We start from the raw sequence: 20,800 nt of genomic DNA on the forward strand, positions 1-20,800 counted from the left end.
CTTCCGGGGCCGCTCATTATTGCTCATCCATATTCACTGCTTCCCCCCCACCGGCAGTCCTGGCATCTCTGATTGGCTGCAGTCAGATGCGCCCCTAGCCTGTGTTACAACGTCTTACTGCAACTATGATACCTAGCACAGATAAAGCATATAGCTGCAGGCTGCAGCCCCTAACAGTGTGCTTATCTTGACTGTGTATCAAAATAAGAGGAACTGCTTGCATTTTATTTAATTATTTATATAAATAGTGAAAAAAAAACTGTCGTGTGGTCCCCACAATTTTGATTCCCAGCCATGATAAAGCCCAACAGCTAGGGGCTGGTATTCTCAAGCTGGGGAGACCCATGCTTATTGGCCCCTGCAGCCTAAAAATAGCAACCTGCAGCCACCCAGAATTGCCGCATCCATTAGATGCAACAGTCCCGGCACTTAACCCGCCTTTTCCGATTGCCCTGGTGCGGTGGCAGTTGGAGTGATAAGGGGTTAATAACAGCTGCCACTAAACCCTAGATTATTAATGGGAGGAGGCTATGAGAAAATTAAAAAAAAATTACCCTCTGTCACCCCTTTATTAACACCCAAAACACCCAGGTCCGTCGTAAGCCACACAAGGGCACATGACGATTTTAGCTCTGCTACATCTGATGTCACAGTGAGCAGACATAGAAAAATGACCACCCACTGTGAGCTTCAGGCAGAAAATGAGCTGCAGCGATGAGCAGTGACGTCACTCAGCTCAGTTGCGGTCACAGCTGGAGATTCAAATGGTCCTCTATCTGTGATCGCAGGTCACCTGACCTCAGGTAACCTCACTAAAACCAGTGACATCACCTGAGGTGAGACCTGCATCTCCCGGCAGAAAACCTCGGGGTTTTTTTCCAAGAAAAGTAGATTTGGTGCTGAAATTTGTACACCATATTCCTGCATCCAATTGCAAAAAAAATGCATCCCTACCGCATCATACCACATGCGGTAGTGAAGCATTTTTTTGCAAGTTAGTTAATTTCTAGTAGTTGTAACCATGCATATCTAAGCTACTGTAATGCCCTGCACATGAGGAAAGTGACATAACTATTCAGGATAACTATACTACATTTTTAGCTGTAGGTATTTGATAATATTATTATTACACCTACTACATATCGGGATAGGATCTTGGAGATGGGAATACCTCTTTTAGTTAATATATTGTGTTGGTGAGGGGAAATTAGTTGCACAAATGGAGCCAATCTAGCAAAAAAAAAACAAAACATTGGGCCAAAATGTACAACTATAAATTATGTTTTGGAGACAAAATACTGTATAACCTGCAGAATTGTGTTATGAGCTAGAACTTTTACAAATTCTCACAAAAAAGGGACTGCAGTTTTCAAGGCTATACAGTTACACACTTAGCACTAAGGCGGGCTTTGCACGTTGCGACATCGCAAGCCGATGCTGAGATGTCGCACGCGATAGTCCCCGCCCCTGTCGCAGGTACGATATCTTGTGATAGCTGGCGTAGCGATAATTATCGCTACGCCAGCTTCACATGCACTTACCGGCCCTGCGACCGTCGCTCTGGCCGGCGACCTGCCTCCTTCCTAAGGGGGCGGGTCGTGGGCGTCACAGCGACGTCACATGGCAGGCGGCCAATGGCGGCGGAGGGGCGGAGATGAGCAGGATGTAAACATCCCGCCCACCTCCTTTCTTCCGTATAGCCGCTAGCGGCAGGTAAGGAGATGTTCCACGTTCCTGCAGCTTCATACACAGCGATGTGTGCTGCCGCAGGAACGAGGAACTACATCGTACCTGTTGCGGCACCGGCATTATGGAAATGTCGGAGCCTGCACCAATGATACGATAACGACGCTTTTGCGCTCGTTCATCGTATCATCTAAGATTTACACAGTACGACATCGCAAGTGACGCCGGATGTGCGTCACTTTCGATTTGACCCCACCGTCATCGCACCCGCGATGTCGTAGTGTGCCAAGCCGTCCTAAGGCCCTTGAATCTGTTTATCGCACCCACCTGATCTCGAGACTTTTTGTAATATGATTTTGTTGACATATCCAAATAGTGAATGAGAAAAATGGTTTATAAATCTGCATAGTTTTATGTTCAAATGATACAAACCAAACTTGTCAATCCCATATTGCTAACTGTAATGTAATATTGTTTTCCGGACAGATGTTAATTGGGGATCTTCAACCCAGGCTCTACAATACACAAAGGCGTTAAACACTGCGTTGGATTTGAACATTATTGATGAGCATGTAAAAAATTTCAGGTATTTCCTATGATGTATCTGATTTTCTAAACTGTTACTTGACAAGATGGACCCTAGATGAATTTATATAGTGGCTTTGATATGCTCCCCCAACAGATAATGTCAGGAGAGAGAACGACCCGCCATGTTAAATTTCAAAGGTTGATCCTTTTGTTCTCCCTGGAGATAAGTCTCTGCCAAAGAAGTCTGACATCCATCTCTCTCATAGAGAACACAGGAGTGCTTTGCTGAGCATAGGAGTGTTCCTATATATTAGAGAGTCACAATAGATAGTTGTAGTGTTGACTGAAAGCTTGTTCGACAGCTATCTAATGCCTCTCCTTTGCAGATCTACTGTATAGGTCTCCTTAGTTACAGTCTACAAACAAGCATTGTGTAGTCTGATCTTGCAACCATACTGTCTTCTGTCTGCCCTTTATCCTTTGTTAACTACTAACTGAAAGAAAGAAAAAAAGATCAAAACACATAGGCTGTTATCATAGATCTTCATAAGGGGTACTGCTCACATAGCGAGATCGCTAGCGAGATCGCTGATGAGTCACAGGTTTTGTGACGTACCAGTGACCTCATCAGCGATCTCGCTGTGTGTGACACTAAGCAGCGACCTGGCCCCTGCTGTGAATTCGCTGATCGTTACACACTGTTCTGGTTCATTTTTTGCTCGTTGGTCTCCCGCTGTGCAGCACACATCAGCGTGTTTGACGGCGGGAGACCAACAAGCACCGACTCTGTGTAAGCAGCGTACGCTAGTAACCAGGGTAAATATCGGGTAACTTAGCAAAGCGGTTTGCTTGGTTACCCGATATTTACCCTGGTTACCAGCGTACACGTAGCCAGGGTAAATATCGAGTAACTAAGCAAAGCGCTTTGCTTAGTAACCCAATGTGTACCCTAGCTACGGATACAGGGAGCCAGCGCTAAGCGGTGTACGCTGGTAACCAGGGTAAATATTGGGTAACCAAGCAAAGCGCTTTGCTTAGTTACCCGATATTTACCCTGATTTCCAAGCGCAGTATCGTTACACAAGTCGCTGGTGGCTGGTCACTGGTGAGATCTGCCTGATTGACAGCTCACCAGCGACCATGTTTTGACGCACCAGCGATCCTGACCAGGTTGTATTGTGGTCGGAATCGCTGGTACATCGTTTAGTGAGATAGTACCCTTAGAGATGAGCAGATCACTTTGCACAACCCCAGTCCACAGTGTAGGTCAGTGCGCTCTGTCTGTGGACAGAAGTTGCGTGAATTTCCTGACATTCTGGATTCCCTGGTGCAGCATTCGATTCACCGGCCTAGTATGAAGTAATCTGTGGGCTGTGCGGTGCATAGGTGACATCTCACCAACTCAGCTAATAATAAGTCGACCCTGGGATCCCAGTGGGTAAGGAAATTGGCGCAGCTCCTGTCCACAGCCAGAGAGTACAGACCCAGGTCGCTGACTGGGGTACCGAGAAGTAAACCCGGTCATCTTTAGTCTCCCTTAGTGCTATAGACAAAAAATGGTGGGGTATTTGCAAAGCCACTAACTTTATAGCTGAAATATGTTTTGTTTTTGTTTGTTCTTTTTACATTTTAGGTGCAAAATGGAAATACCATCTCAGGTCTCATTCAGATGCAAAAACTGTCCGTCCAATTTCCATCAGTGTTCTTAATCTGATTTTCATCAGTGTCAGTTTTTACTATCAGAGTTTCATTAGTTTACCTTCTGTGAATAGAAATAACTGATGGAAGTTTCTCAAGCTTCTTGTCTCAAGAAGTCCTTGAAAAAAAGACAGCACATGAATGGTATTAGGCTGCTGTCTGATTTTTTTTTCACGGACCCATGGACTTGCATTGATGTGTTTGATCTATTTCTCAGATCAAATTCAGACAAGTGACTGTGATTTTTTTTATGGACCACTCGGTCTGGAAAAATACATGGTTGTGAACTGCCTCATAGAATATAATAATTACAAGCTCTATCCATGAAAAACATGAAACGAAACCATATGTAAAACACTGACATTTGAATGAGGTCTTACTTACCAAGTTACTAAACCTCTTCTGAACACTGTCCATCCTAGGAATTGGCTACGGTCACACCTGTAGGACCCCCCAGCAATGAGCAAGTTATCTCTTATAGGGCATACCATGCTATGATTGCAATAACATTTTATTTTTTCTTTATTTTGCAGACCCCAGTGCTTGGTTTTAACTGGTGCACCAATGGCAAGACCAGCCCTTTTGGATATTACTCACTCCTTCACCAAGAACATCGGGCTCTGTATCTGCTGTGAGGTGTTTGCTGTAAGTAAATGAGTCTATTTGTATATACTATGTGTATTTCCCAGAGGGAAGAAAATCTTAAAAAATGTTTTACAAGGACAAGAGACAAGAGACTTAAATATGCCTTCAGTATTGTTCATTTTCCAATTTTTCCCTGTTTTGACCCTTTCACCCCAAGCCTGTTTTCATCTTCCTAACCAAGCCATTTTTTTCAATTCTGACAAGTAAGTCTGAGATTGTTTTTTGTGACATATTGCACTTAACAACAATGGTAAATTTAGGACAATTCTTTTTGCTTTTGTGAAAATATCAGAAATTTGGTGAAAATTTAGAAAACTTTCAAACTCTGAATTTTTATGTCTTTAAACCAGAGTTATGTAACACAAAATAGTTAATAAATAATACTTATCACATATCTACGTCTACTTTACATCAGCATGAGTTTGAAAAATATTTTTGTTGTTAGGAAATTAGAAAGTTTGAACATTTGGCAGCACAAAGCCATTTTTTTAAGGACCACATCACATTTGACATGTGACTTCAAGAGGCAGAAATGACAAAATACCCCAAAGTGATACCTCTCGAAGAACTTCACCCCTTAAAATGCTCAAATATCACATCTAAGACATTTGTTAAACCTTCAGGTGCTTCACAGGAACTAAAGCAACATGAAGGGAAAAAAATACCGTATACCTTTTCCCACAAAAATGTAGCTTTTTCACAAAGGTGACAGGAGAAAATGCAGCATAAAATTTATTGTGCAATTTCTACTGAATACACTGATACCCCATATGTGGTGGAAAACTACTGTTTGGGCACACGGCAAGGCTCGGAATGAATAGAGGGCTGTTTCACTAACCGACGCCATATCACATTTGCAGAGCCCCTGATGTCCCTAAACAGTGGAAACCCCACACACAGAAACCGAAATATTGTATTTTACAAAGATAACAAGAGAAAATGCACCATACAATTTGTTGTGCAATTTCTCCTGAGTACACCGATACCCCATGTGTAATGGAAAACTATTGCTTCGGTACACTGCAGGGCTTGGAAGAGAAGGAGCACCATTTTGGATGCAATAGGTTGCGGACGCAATGTCACATTTGAAGATCCCCTGACATGCTAAAACAGCAGAATCCCCCCACAAGTAAACCCATTCTGTAAATTGCACTTCTCAAGGAATTCATCTTGGGGCGTAGTACAATTTTAACCCTCAGGTGATTCATGGAATTGTATAACATTGGGCTGTGAAAGGTAAAAATTAAAAACTTTTATACTGTTGCTTTGGTCCCAAAAAAATTACCTCTCAGAAAGGGTAATAGGAGAAAATGGAGCATACAATTTGTTACACAATTTCTCCAGAGGTCGTGGATGATCAGGCCTTTGCAATGACAGTGCTCTCCCTCTCCCAGCCTCCTAAATGTTGTCAGCGATGTCAATGTCGGTATTTAGGACCTTAAAATGCCTGGGGTGGCGATTGCGCAGGCACAGCTCCAGTGCCCCGCACAATCGCCATGACATAACCATGCATCATAAGTCAGGCACCACTTCCCAATCATGATGACATATCTTATTTTCATGTCTACTCTTTATTTATAATAGAAAAATTAAAACGATGGTTACACTTTAAGCATTCAGGCCGATTTGGGAGCGTGTAGCCTATGGTGTCTGTACAAACAAGAAATTGATTAGATTGCTTATTGGAGTCCATACTAAAACATGTCTTGTTTTAACCTTCACTCCTCCATTTGGATTAGAACTTCCGAGTTCTTGAATATTATTTTAATGCTGCATTCCAGCATTTAGAAGCTGAAGCTACTGTCAGCAATCAAATAGTTAAAGGATCACTATGGCTTCCAAATTAAGTTAGATCACAGTTATATTTTATAATTTATACACCACTGGATAATACTATGCAATCTCATACGTCTGTGATCTTCACTGCGGGTAATCAAAGAAAATGTAAGTTGTTTTTTTTCATGTTATAGCTGAAAAACAATTTCCAAAGATTTTGTTGAGCGGTAACTGTATAATTTCATTTCACAATGTTTAATTCCACTGAACTGTTATTATGTTACGCAGGGACCACGCAAACAGGCTGTAAAAGAAATGAACAGTGGAATGGTCAAAAAGCAGACATGGTTAAATAAAAACAAGAAAGCCTTCTATGCTGCCATCGCTGCAGACAACTTCCGGGAAGGTGCAAGAACGCTCATCCAGGTGAGACACAGAAATCAATTTGTTACCGTGTTACATGTCCAATAGTTGTAAAGTGTCCTGAAAAAGTATTCATAACCCGTGACCTTTTTCACATTACACCCATAATCTTAACCCCTTCACGACCGGCCGATTTTTCGCTTTCCGTTTTTTTTTTTCGCCATTCTTTTTCTGAGAGACGTAACTTTTTTATTTTTCAGTCAATATGGTCATGTGAGGGCTAATTTTTTGTGGAACGAGCTGTACTTTTAAATGAAACCATCAGTTTTACCATATAGTGTACTGGAAAACGGCAAAAAAAATCCAAATGCAGAAAAATTGCAAAAAACGTGCGATAGCACTATGGTTTTTGACATATTTTATTCACTGTGTTCACTGTATGGTACAACTGATGTGTGGGTGTGATGCCTCAGGTCAGTGCGAGTTCGTAGACACCAAACATGTATAGGTTTACTTTTATATAAGGGGTTAAAAAAAAATCGGAAGTTTGTCCGAAAAAAGTGGCGCACGTTTTACGTCATATTCCGTGACCCGTAGCGTTCTCATTTTTCGGGATCTATGGCTCAGTGACGGCTTATTTTTTGCGTCTCGAGCTGACTTTTTTAACGGTACCATTTTTGCGCAGATGCTACGTTTTGATCGCCTCATTGCATTTTGCGCAAAAGTTGTGGCGAAAAAAAAACGTCGTTTTGGCGTTTGGAATTTTTTTGCCGCTACGCCGTATACTGATCAGATTAATTGATTTTATATTTTGATAGATCGGGCGTTTCTGAACGCGGCGATACCAAATGTGTGTATATTTTTTATTTTTTTAACCCTTTAATTTTCAATGGGGCGAATGGGGGGTGATTTGAACTTTTAGGTTTTTTTTCTTTTTTTTAAATTTTTTAAAACTTTTTTTTAACTTTTTTTTTTTATTTTACTAGTCCCCCTAGGGGGCTATTGCGATCAGCAATCCGATCGCTCTGCAGTATCTGCTGATCACAGCTACAAGGCTGTAAAGCGCAGATACGCTCTCTTTCTCTTTTGCTGTGCCGCCGGCACAGCGAAAGTGAAAGCAAGTCAGGTGTAGTACAGGAGTCATCACATGACCCTGTGCTACCATGACAACTATCGGAAGTCACGTGATCGCGTCACGTGACTTCCGGTATCGGGCGGTAAGTAAAACTTTACCGCGATCGCGCTTATAATGGCGCTGTCACATATTGACAGCGCCATATAAGGGGTTAAACGGCACGAGCAGATAACGATTCTGCTCGTGCCTAGCAGGCACACATCTCAGCTGTGAAAATCAGCTGAGATGTGTGCCGATCGCAGCATGATGCTGCCGGCAGACCGCGGGCAGTAACGTTATGACCGCAACGACGTAATTTTACGGCCCGCGGTCGTTAAGGGGTTAAATGTACCGAATTTTTTGGATAATAATACTGTAACGCCTGCCTTGAGCCACAGACACAGACTCGCTGTAAAGGGAGGCTAGATAAAAGCCGCTCACAAAGCAGGACCCCGAGAACTCTGCCACCCTTTAACCCTTATACAGCGATTTGGAATTACATAGGGCCCCAGAGATCACCACCTGTGGTAGGCTGTAGTCCGTGGTGGTCAGGCAGGGTCAAAAACCAGGAAATACTAAACAGGAACATAATCAGCAGGCAAGGGCATAGTGAGAAGACAAAACAGAGGTCAAATACGGAACTGGCAGCAAGGTACAAAAACGACAGGCAGGAGGGTAGTCAAAAAACAAGCAAAGGTCAGCGCACAGGAATCAAAATACAAACAGCACATGAACCAGGAGTACAGAACTATCTCTGGCAGTGGTCACATGACAGGAGGGGGAATAAGAAGGGTGTGGTGTCTTCCCATTGGCTGCAGCTGAATGATGGTAAACTTCAGCTAGAAGACACACGCCACTTACAGTCAGCCAGTGGTACTGCAGATCCCAGGGAAACCCAGCCTAGTGGATGAGCAGAGCCTGCACCAAGCAGAGCCACTGGTACCGACTCCTCTCTTATCACCATCCACGGTGGGAACATGGCGTCGCCTGGTGATCGGAGCAGAAGTCGCAGAAGCGGACTCTGGGGGGGACATGACAAAGACGCACCCTGGTTTTAGAGGAGGAAAATAGGAAAATAACATTTTAAGCAAAAAATGTGGTCATCGCACAATGTTATGGGGCGAGGATCTGCTACTGGCACTGTTAGGGGGGTAGTGTCCCCAAATTCTCTACTAAGGTACCCCATCCTGGTAATGATCCTCCTGCCTTATATATTATCCCCATCCTTGTATATATGTCCCCCATCACTTAAAAACATAAAGGTTTAGGATATGTGCGTACGCTGCATTTTTTTACCGCGCTTTTTGGGTGCAGTTTTGGTCTCAAAACTGCATGAATTTCCTTCCCCAGCAAAGTCTGTGAGATTTCATTTTTGCTGTTTGCACATTAGGCTCATAACATATTCACTCCTTCCCTGCTCACCGGTGACTGTGATTGGTTGCAGACTGACCCACCCCCACACTGAGTGACAGCTGCATGACTACAGTCAATCACAGATTCCGGTGGGTGGGTCTATTACGTATACTAAATTAAATAAAGAATTAAAATAAAAAAAAAAACGACATGCGGTCCCCTCCAATTTTGATAACCAGCCAAGATAAAGTCTCAGTCTCACAGCTTGGGGCTGGAATTCTCAGGCTGGGGAGACCCACGATATTGGGAGCCCCCCAAGCCTAAAAATATCAGCCAGCAACCACCCAGAATTGCTGCATCCATTAGATGCGACAGTCCCGGAACTTTTCCCTGCTCATCCCAATTGCCCTGGTGTGGTAGCAATCGGGGTAATAAGGAATTAATGGCAGCAGCCCATACCTGCCACTAAGTCCTAGCTTAGTGATGGCAGGTGTCTGAGACACCCCCTCATCACTAAGCTGTAAGTGAAAGTAAATAAACACAATCACCCAAAAGATTCTTTATTTGAAATAAAACACAAAAAAGCCCCCCTCTTTCACCACTTTATTAATCCCCAAAACACCCCTCCAGGTTCGACGTAATCCACACGAGGTCCCACGACGCATCCAGCTCTGCTACATCTGACAATCACAGACAGCGGCTATAGAGCACGACCGCTCTCTGTGAGTGTCAGACCGCAAGTGAAGTGAGCCACACGGGATCAGAGGTGACACCAGCTGTCACCGCACATCACCTGACTGAAGTCACAGCTGATCTCTCACTTCAGCCTTGTCCTGATATGCGGTCACAGGTGGAGGACTCCCGCTGTATACTCACCTTTCCTCACTCCACGCAGCATTACTCGTCTTCCTAATAACCTATAAAGGATTCAGGAATCATACATTATAGTATTGAAACAGTAGATTTTTATTTATATAAAGTGCTCGTGCAAAAATTACATAAAAATTTCATCATACATAGGATAACAGTTTTGGAATATGGGGAGGGATGTCAAGCCGCACTTATAAGGAGTGGCGCAATGTTTGCAGTAACTGCATCTGCCCATATAAAAACGGCTAGTATTAATTATAAATGGACATACATGTATATCATATGTTCACAGGAATGGACCAAGTAAGGTATAGTTTAAATAGATATGGTAATAAGTAACATAGCTCTAGTAATGTACAGAGGTATAGGAATATCATTTACCACTATACGGACTGGCTAAAGGGCACCATGATTCACGTAATATAAGAAATTGAACAGGTACTACACGCGCCTATAGCTCTGCCCCCACCTATCTATTAACCCTTGAAGTCAGTCAAAAATACCTGTGGCCATCAGTGAAAGGTACGTGTCCTCTGCAGCACCGCAAATTGCACCCACTCCAACCTCGTCTTCCTGTCTGTGCCAGCAGCAGCGCCGCTGACCTGTGTGGAGCCGTGTGCATGGCGATGACGTCATCGCTGTGCGCATCGCTCTCCACACACATTAGCAGGCCGGCAGACAGGAAGGCATCGCGATGCTGCAGGGAACGGTGACCGGTATACTTATTCACTGCCCCCCGCGCTGATGATAATACACGGGGGCAGTGATTATAGCGCCACATGATCACTCCAGGCTGTAGTTGCCAGGGGTGATCATGTGGGCCAGCTGTTAATTATGCACGCATCCCCCGCCCATCATCCCGCCCACCTGTCAGCACTGGTTTCAGCACTGAGAGATGATGGTTCGGATGCAGTGCATATGAAGAGATAATGAACGGGCCCATCTTGTCACGGTAGGCGCTGCTACAGCCTCCTCTGATGACCCGCTGCACCATCACCGCACCTCCCGTCACCCGCTCCACAACCACCGCACCGCAGCCCATCGGATTATAAGACACACCCCCCACTTTCCCCCAAAATTTTGGGGAAACAAAGTGCGTCTTATAGTCCAAAAAAAATGGTATTTTATTGTGATTATAAGTGATATAGCAACACCAAGTAGCAAGCATTTGCAAAGTAAAGGAAATGATACATGGTTTTCTAAATATTTAAAAAATCTAAATCTCAAAATTGCGACCTGCATTTGTATTCAGATCCCCTGAATCAATACTTTGTAGGACCACCTTTTGCTGCAATTACTGCTGCAAGTCTTTTGGGGTATTTCTGTACCAGCTTTGCACATCTAGAGTCTGAAATTGTTGCCCATTCTTCATTGCCTCATAGCTCTAGTTCAGTGAGATTGGATGGAGAGCATCCGTGAACAGCAATTTTCAAGTTTTGCCACAGATTCTCAATGGGATTTCGGTCTGGACTGTGACTGGGTCATTCACACACATGAATAGGATTTGATCTATACCATTCCATTGTAGCTCTGGCAGTATTTTTAGGGTCGTTGTTCTGCTGGAAGGTGAACCTATGCCCCAGTCTCAAGTCTTTTGCAGCCTCTAACAGGTTTTCCTCCAGGATTGCCCTGTGTTTATCTCTATCCATCTCCCCATTACTTCTAACCAGCTTCCCTGTCCATACTGAACAAAAGTCTCCCCACATCATGATGCTGCCACTACCATGTGTATGGTGTGATGGTGTGGTGAGGGAGATATGAAGTTTTAGTTTTCACCCACACATAGCATTTGCATTTACCATAAAAAGTTGTACTTCGGTCTCATCTGACCAGGGCACCTCCATCACACATGCTAGCTGTGTCCCTTACATGGCTCATTGCAAATTGCAAATGGGAATTCTTATTGCTTGCTTTAAAAAATGGCTTTCTTCTTGCCACTCTTTTACAAAAGCCAGATTTGTGGACTATACAACTAATAGTTATCCTGTGGACAGATTCTCCTACATGAGCTGTGGATCTCTGCAGCTCCTCCAGGGTGACCATAGCCCTTTTGGTTCCTTCTCTAATTTAGTAAAGAAAAAAACAAGAAAGCCAGCACTAAATATGCACTACAGCACTAAAAATTCCAAACTGTACTTATTATTAAAAATTGAGATTTTTGGCAAAAAATTGCAATTTCTTGAGCTACCCCGCCACGTCACGACAAATCTCTTTGGGGCAGTCCTACTCTAAAATATTTTTATATAAAATGTGCCATACGGCCTCACATATGAAAAAGTAGAACTGTGCTTAGCAGCACTTACTTGGTGTTTTTCAATCTCGTACCCATGACTGAATCATGGCTGTGGGCGGGACAGGCCCAAGCAAATGCTGCTTGAAGTAAATAGCCTGTGGACATGGCTTGATGACTGAATGTGAACAGCCACCAATTGCCAAATCAAGACAGGTGGAATACAACCCAAATAGTGTTCTCCTTACTTGGGATGTCAGTTTAGGTGGATAGCCATGTCTTGGAAGGTTTGCAGTTTAACCCTACTGATGTGAGATGTTCAGAGTTTGTGATTTTTTTTTTTATAACCTAACCCTGCCTTACTCTTCTCCACAACTTTATCCCTGACCTGTCTGGTGTGTTACTTGATTTTCATGAAGCTTTTGATCCCTAATGTTCTCAAACAAACCTCTGAGGCCTTTACAGAACAGCTGTATTTATACTGAGAATACATTACACATAGGTGGACTCAATTTACTAATTAGCTGACTTCTGAAGGCAAATAGTCACTCAGGATTTTATTTAGGGGTATAAGACTACAACGAGCTGAATACAACTGCATATCACTATTTTCACATTTATATGTTTAAAATACATCGAAAACCATGTATCATTTCCTTTACATTTCACAAATATTTGCACATTGTGTTGGTATATCACATAAAATCCCAATAAAATACATTTAAGTGTGTGGGTATAACATTAAAAAGTGGGAAAGTTCATGGGACATGAATACTTTTTCAACATGGTATATAAAACTCTCATAATTGGGTTTCTATCTCTCATAATTTATTTTTATGTTTATTTCCAAATACGGTAGTAACTTGCTCATTTAGCAGCTTTTTGGGTGACCTTATAAACCTGAAGTCCAAGGATTATAGTAGTAAAAAGAGCAGAAGGGGACACCATTTGGTAATCCAGTTTATCGGCAATTTCTATGTAACCTACAGTATGTCACCTATTTCTATATGACATAAAAAAGTCACAAACACAGGGGTACGTTAAAATAATAATGCAGTAAATGCCTTGATAGAGATGAGATAATGAGTTTATTATACAGCAAATTTAGCCTTTCCTATAAAAAAAGGCATAAATGTCTGATATATGAGAGTCCCATCACCAATCTTCAGAGTGGGGTTCTCCCAATCCTCCATTCTTAATGATGCCAGAAGGTTGTGGCTGAAAAGGTGGTCATGTGTGTGCAGTTCTTTCCATTTATTACTATGGGAGTCCTGTCAACTAATGAGTGTGACGCACCCCAGGGCTTTGGGGTACTCGGACCCGGGCTGTATATTACTAAGATAGTTCACTGGGTGGCCATTGCCCGATACAAGGGAAAAGTAAAAATAAAATGTTTTTCGTGATTCCACTTGTGGTATGCGGCTATATGGGGAAAGCCGCCGCTGCAAAGTCTCTCACTGCTGGGGCTGGTGGTATTGGGCAGCTTAGGTGTGATGGCTCTCCGCAAGTAGAGCCAGGCCCCAGGGGAGGATGATGATGGCTGTAGTCTATAGGTGCAAAGGTGTAGGAAGAATTCAGACAACATAGAGTCTGCGGTTTAACTTGTGCTTTAGTCACGGGTTTGGAGTTGCTGCTACCCGGTTTGTGCTGGTTTTTACCAATCCGGTATTCCCTTTGTTCCTGTGCTGGTGTAGTGAACTGCTGAGTTTTACTTTCATGCACCCTGTAGAAGTTGGTGGGTCCCCATGGCTTGCAGCGTTCTGGGGTCCAATCCGATTTCACAGTCCTGGCCCGTATGGCAGGCAGCTTGAACCTCTCTTGGGTCGGACCTCTGTCCCCATTCCCAGGTTCTCTCTCTGCTGCTGTGCCCTGGACACTAACTTCGGCAAGGTCCTTGATGGTCCCCTCACTGAGCAGATTGTTATCAGGTGAGCCTGAAGCATCTTCCTGAACTAGGGCTCTGTACCCCGTCGGTGCGCGGTCCAGTGAGTACTCATACCATACTCTACCTGGCAACCGTACTCCTTTTTATGCAGTCACTTTACACTTTCAACCTTGTGTACTGACTTCTGACTGAACGTCTTACTCACTTCACGTCTACTGACTGACTGGCAAGATGTCCGTCTCCCATCACTCCACTGACTAGCCCTTCCTCCTTCCGAGTTTCTAACTAGTGGATTGGATGTATCCCGACCAATAGGTGACCATCCATCAGTTCCATCTCTAGCTTGTCACCCAGTCTGGGTAAAGGGCGTGGATTTGTGTGTGTGTTGTGGTGTTTACCGGCACTGGTCTTCCAGGAATCCGGGATTAGATGTAGTGCCCTGTGGCACCTGACACTCAGGGGCACCACAAGTGCACTGACTGCCTAAGTTTGACTAGACCCTGATTTTTCCAGTAATCCTGCAATAATCTTTCATTTCTCGACACATTCATGCCTGGTTTTATGCCACCCTGGGGTTACATGGTCTTGATTAAGTCCCCTGTTTGATTTTCAGTTTTTAATTTTTATTTTTTCTTCCCCCTTTTCCAAGATCCACAACCTTTTTATTTTTCGTCAATTTATGAGTGTTTTTCTTGCGGAACGAGATGTACTTTTGAATGACACCATTCATTCTGCCCCATATTGTACTGGAAAACGGGGAAAATAATCCAAGTGCGGTGAAATTGCAAGAAAAGTGATTTTTTTATTTATCATGTTCACTATGTGGAAAAAACTGATTTGGCCATATGATTCCCAAGGTCAAAAACATTCAGAAATTAGGCAAAAAAAATAATTTTGCTTTTGTTGCCATTTTCCGAGACCCATAACATTCTCATTTTTAGGGGTCTGGGGCTGTGTGGGCTTATTTTTTGTGCCCTGAGCTGAGATTTTTAGTAATGCCATTTTGAGGTAGATACAATGTTTTGATTGCCTTTTATTGCATTTTATTGCATTTTGCAGTGACCAAATAAATGAATTGTGCCATTTTAATTTTTTTTCACACCATTTAACAATCAAATTAATTTTAGATTTTGATAGCTCAGCTATGCAAAATATGTGTATTTTTTAATTGTTTTACTTTGAGGCAAAAAGGGGTGATTTGATCTCTTTTTGTATTTTTTTTCATATTTTTTAAAACTTTTTTTCTCTCTTTTTATTGTATTTACCAGTCCCCTAACGGAACTTGAAGCTGCGATCAACTGATCGCTTTTGTGATACAAAGCAGTGCCTCAGCACTGCTATGTATAGCAAAAATGAAAATCTCCTATGAGTGATGGCTCCTAGCCTGCGTTCACAGGATGATCATGATGACAAGCATGGTGGTCATCAGCTGACCCTCGGCTGTCATGACAACCCATTGGTGCCCTGCAATCACGTGGCAGGACCGCCAATAGGTAGGATTAGTTACACACTTCCTGTCAGCGCATGTTAAATGCTGTCAGTGATTAAAATGGCATTCAACTGATTAGGAGCCACGGGTGGTATCTGGATGCACCTGTCCCTGTTAGAGGCACTTGATGGCTGATTAAATCAGCCATCAAGTGCGGGGAAATGTACGAACCAGTTTGTGAACACGCATAAAAGTCAGAGATATAGCCAATGACGTCAATATGTATCATCGAAAATCTATCACCAGGTTTTTCTCCCTCTAATCTGAGAGCAGCATAATGTAAGGAGAGAGACCCTGATTCCAGCTATGTGTAACTTACTGGGCAGTTTTGACAAAATCACTGCTTAATTCTCACTGTAGGACTAGTAATCCTGTTGCTAAGTAGTCCTCCATATTCATGAGCTTTGTATAACCCTACCTCAAACACTCATTGGCAATTTTTTGCCTATAGATAATGTACACAGAAAGCTGTCAATCAGTGGTATGGGCGGGGTTTTACAGAGGAACGTATTTAGAGATCTGGTAGATCTGCAGCAGATAAACAGTGATTTTATTAAAACATCAGCAAGCAGCCCGACATCACTGGAATCGGGGTCTTTTCCCCTACACATTGCTGCTCTCAGATGGAAGTAACACAAAACAGGTATCAGATGACCTTTCATACTCTGTTCATATCCTGAATGAGTATTTCCGCCCCAGTAACAAGCATGGTGGAGGAGTTGGTTTGCTCCTGTCCGACCAATGCTGCTTTACACCAATTCCACTACCACCCTCGGTTACTCTCCCATCTTTTGAGGTGCACTCCGTTCGCATCTACGCCCCCTCCAACCTTCAACTGGCTGTCATTTACCGCCCTCCAGGGCCAGCCACTGCCTTTTTTGATCATTTCACCACCTGGCTACTACACTTCCTTTCCAACGACATCCCCACCATCATTATGGGTGATTTCAATATCCCCATTGACACTTCCCACCCATCTGTCTCCAAACTTCTAACACTCGCTGCCTCCTTCGGCCTCACCCAATGGTCTTCTGCAGCCACTCACAAAGATGGCCACACGCTGGACCTCATCTTCACTCGCCTCTGTTCCCTATCTAACCTCTCTAACTCACCTCTCCCCCTGTCTGACCACAACCTACTCACATTCTCTTCCCTCTCTTCTCCAACTACGCAACCCCCCCTCCACAAACTTTCACACCCTCGCAGAAATATAAAACACCTTGATTTACATGCCCTTTCTCAGTCTCTTCTCCCTCTCACAGACATTGCATTTCTACACGATGCAGATGCTGCTGCAACTTTATACAACACTACAATCTCTGCAGCTCTCGAATCAGCCGCCCCCCTCACACACACCAAAACCCGCACAATCAACAGGCAACTCTGGCACACCAGTCAGACTAAAGAACTGAGATGGGCTTCCAGAATTGCTGAGCGCAGATGGAAGAGGTCTCATTCCACTGAGCACTTCATTGCATATAAAGAGTCCCTCACCACTTTCAAGTCCACACTCACTGCTGCAAAACAAACCTACTTCTCATCCCTCATATCTTCTCTCTCTCACAACCCTAAACAGCTATTCAACACTTTTAATTCTCTCCTCCGTCCTCCAGCACCACCTCCCTCTCCTCTCCTCTCAGCTGAACACTTTGCCTCTTTCTTAAAGCAGAAGGTTGACAACATCAGAGCAAGCTTTGGCCCACAATCACCACAGCCCCTCATCATAGCTACTCAGCCTTCTTCCTCCAAATCCAGCTTCTCCACCATGACAGAAAACAATCTTTCCACTCTACTCTCAAGATCACATCTAACAACCTGCGCACTGGACCCGCTCCCATCACACCTCATCCCCAACATCACCGCAGTCCTAATCCCAGCCTTAACCCATCTCTTCAACCTATCACTAACAACTGGTGTATTCCCTTCATGCTTTAAACATGCCTCTATTACACCCACCCTCAAAAAGCCCTCCCTTGACCCATCCTCTGTCAAACTATCGCCCCATATCCCTTCTCCCCTATGCCTCAAAACTACTAGAACAGCATGTCCATCTTGAACTGTCCTCATACCTCTCCTCCTGCTCTCTCTTTGACCAGCTACAATCTGGCTTCCGACCGCATCATTCCACTGAAACTGCCCTAACTAAAGTCACTAACGACCTACTAATCGCCAAAGCCAAGCGACACTACTCTATCCTCCTCCTCCTGGACCTGTCCTCTGCCTTCGACACAGTAGACCATTCCCTCCTACTACAGATTCTCTCATCTCTGGGCATCACAGACTTGGCCCTATCTAGGATATCCTCATACCTAACCGACCGAACTTTCAGCGTCTCCCATTCTCACACCACTTCCTCATCTCGCCCCCTATCTGTCGGTGTCCCCCAAGGCTAAGTTCTTGGACCCCTGCTGTTCTCCATCTACACCTTCGGCCTGGGACAGCTCATTGAGTCCTACGGCTTCCAGTATCATCTCTATGCCGATGACACACAGATCTACCTCTCTGGACCTGACATTACCTCTCTACTAACCAGAATCCCACAATGTCTGTCTGCTATTTCATCCTTCTTCTCTGCGCGATTCCTAAAACTTAACATGGACAAAACAGAATTCATTGTCTTTCCTCCTCCTCACTCATCTCCTCCAACAAGCCTTTCCATCAAACTCGATGGTTGCTTACTCTCCCCAGTCTCACAAGCTCGTTGCCTTGGAGTAACCCTCGACTCTGCTCTATCCTTCAAGCCACACATCCAAGCCCTCTTCACCTCATGCCGATTACAACTCAAAAACATCTCCCGGATCCGTGCTTTCCTTAACCAAGAATCAGCAAAAACATTCGTGCATGCCCTCATCATCTCCCGCCTCGACTACTGCAACCTCCTGCTCTCTGGCCTCCCTTCCAACACTCTTGCACCCCTCCAATCTATCCTAAACGCTGCGGCCCGCTTAATCCACCTCTCCCCTTGCTACTCCCCAGCCTCGCCACTCTGCCAATCCCTTCACTGGCTTCCCATCACCCAACGACTCCAGTTGAAAACACTAACCATGACATACAAAGCCATGCGCAACCTGTCTCCTCCCTACATCTGTGACCTAGTCTCCCGGTACCTACCTGCACGCAACCTCAGATCCTCACAAGATCTCCTTCTCTGCTCCTCCCTTATCTCCTCTTCCCACAATCGCGTACAAGATTTCTCCCGTGCATCCCCCATACTCTGGAATGCTCTACCTCAGCACATCAGACTCTCCCCTACCGTGGAAAGCTTCAAAAGGAACCTCAAGACCCACCTCTTCCAACAAGCCTACAACCTACAATAGCCCTCAGTCCAGTAGACCACTGCGCATCCAGCTCTGTCCTCACCTATTGTACCATCACCCATTCCCTGTAGACTGTGAGCCCTCGCGGGCAGGGTCCTCTCTCCTCCTGTACCAGTCTGTTATGTACTGTTAATGATTGTTGTACGTATACCCTTTCACTTGTAAAGCGCCATGGAATAAATGGCGCTATAATAATAAATAATAATAATAATAATATTGTATGTATTTTCCTAACAGAGGGCTTCACTGTATGCCACTATATAGCCATAAAATGGCATAAATCACTTATAGGCCCCATTTTAATGCTCTCCCACAGTATAGGAAAGCACAATCTCCTGCACTTTCCCTATAGATAATAACAAGTCTGATAAAAGCCAAAAAGACACAATGTTTAGATTCCCATCTGATAAATACAGGAATACATGCGGAGCGTCAGGAACGTTCCTAGCAGAAATGCTGATTATTAAGAGAAAACCAGACGTGACATATATGAAGGTGCGGATCTTTGCTGTACTGTTAACTAGAGATGAGCGATGTTCGAGGTTTGCTAATTTCATGTTCGAGTGATTTTGGGGGGTGTTCGAGTCATTCGACGAACTCGAACGATTTGGTAAAAGTTTGGTAGTTCGAGTTACGTTCGAGAACGGTTCGATCAACAAAAAACGTAGCTAGTTAGTAGCTGGCTTTTCACTGTAATAGTGTGAGTCACTGTGAATCATGATATTATCAAAATTCAGCGTATAGTGTACGGGGGGGGGACGTGGTTTAGATCAGTGCTGCTGCTGAGTGCTGAGAGAATGCCGATCGCCATTTTTTTTTTCTAACCGTACGTACAGTGGGGCGGGCCAGGCTGTCAGCAAATCACAGACACACACACAGCAAAGTGGATTTTTGCCAGACAAGCAAGGGCATGTGTCATAGGCTGTGCATGTCACATGTCTTGGCTCTATAAGATCCGGCCATTTTACCCGTCGCCGCCATTATCTCTCTGCTGCGAGTGGGTGACAGTCACTGCTCCCGCTGCCACTGCTGATGTGTGCGCTATAGACAGACAGTGCAATCTACACAGCGCTTTAGGGATTAGGGACTACTTGCAATTTCAGCCATTTTCAGCGCTGCATTACAGCCGTTCATAGGCATTGTTGCTAGGCAGGTCCGTGCCAACGCTGTGCAGGGCTTTGTCTGGCTACATCAGCTCAGGCAATTCCTTGCTGCATTTTTTCATTGGCAGGGATAGAAACTGAGGCTTCCTTTGCTGTCCTGCTACCTACAGCACCTGTGCATTCTACACACCTGCCCCTTTTTGCTACGCAATTTTTATAGCAAACAGTGCTGACACTTAGTGGCATACTAAAAGTGTCTGGGATACTAACTTAGTGTTCCTCTGGTGCCACGCAAGGTACAGCACCTGTGCATTTTACACACCTGCCCATTTCTGCAACGCAATTTTAATTTCAAAAAGTGCTGAGACTTTTAGGGGCATAGTAAAATTGTCAGGGATACTACCTTAGGGTTCCTGTCCTGTCAAGCAAGGTACACCACGTGCATTCTACACTCCTCTCCATTTCTGGTACGCAATTTTTAACTGCAGGTAGTCCAGGCAATCTGTGACGATGGTACAGGCGTGGATATAATGTTGCCTTCATCCAAATGTCGTTCTCTTGATCTCTGAGAGAGCTCAACACCAGCACCAGTTTCCAATTTAAAAACAACTGACGACCTGCCAATCACAGCAGGTAAAGGGGTGGAAGGTCAGCGTCAAAAAACATGTGTGACTGCTGTCCCCACATTCACAGAGGATGAAGAGCACGCAAATGCACTTGATGGGGCAGACGGTGCTTGCACA

At 44.1% G+C, this 20,800-nt stretch overlaps 1 protein-coding gene across 2 annotated transcripts in view; it reads left to right on the plus strand.

Annotated features, from left to right (window-relative positions):
* The window catches only part of SLC12A1 (solute carrier family 12 member 1), a 243,034-nt gene that overhangs the window by 146,899 nt on the left and 75,335 nt on the right, over positions 1 to 20,800 (plus strand). For both annotated transcript variants that reach the window (XM_075345801.1, XM_075345802.1), the window contains 3 exons: positions 2,173 to 2,272; positions 4,446 to 4,557; positions 6,622 to 6,759. In XM_075345801.1, coding sequence (XP_075201916.1) covers positions 2,173 to 2,272; positions 4,446 to 4,557; positions 6,622 to 6,759 — 350 coding nt within the window. The remainder of the gene's footprint in view (positions 1 to 2,172; positions 2,273 to 4,445; positions 4,558 to 6,621; positions 6,760 to 20,800) is intronic.

This window comes from Anomaloglossus baeobatrachus, chromosome 4, assembly GCF_048569485.1.
Source record: "Anomaloglossus baeobatrachus isolate aAnoBae1 chromosome 4, aAnoBae1.hap1, whole genome shotgun sequence".
In the NCBI taxonomy this organism is placed as follows: domain Eukaryota; kingdom Metazoa; phylum Chordata; class Amphibia; order Anura; family Aromobatidae; genus Anomaloglossus; species Anomaloglossus baeobatrachus.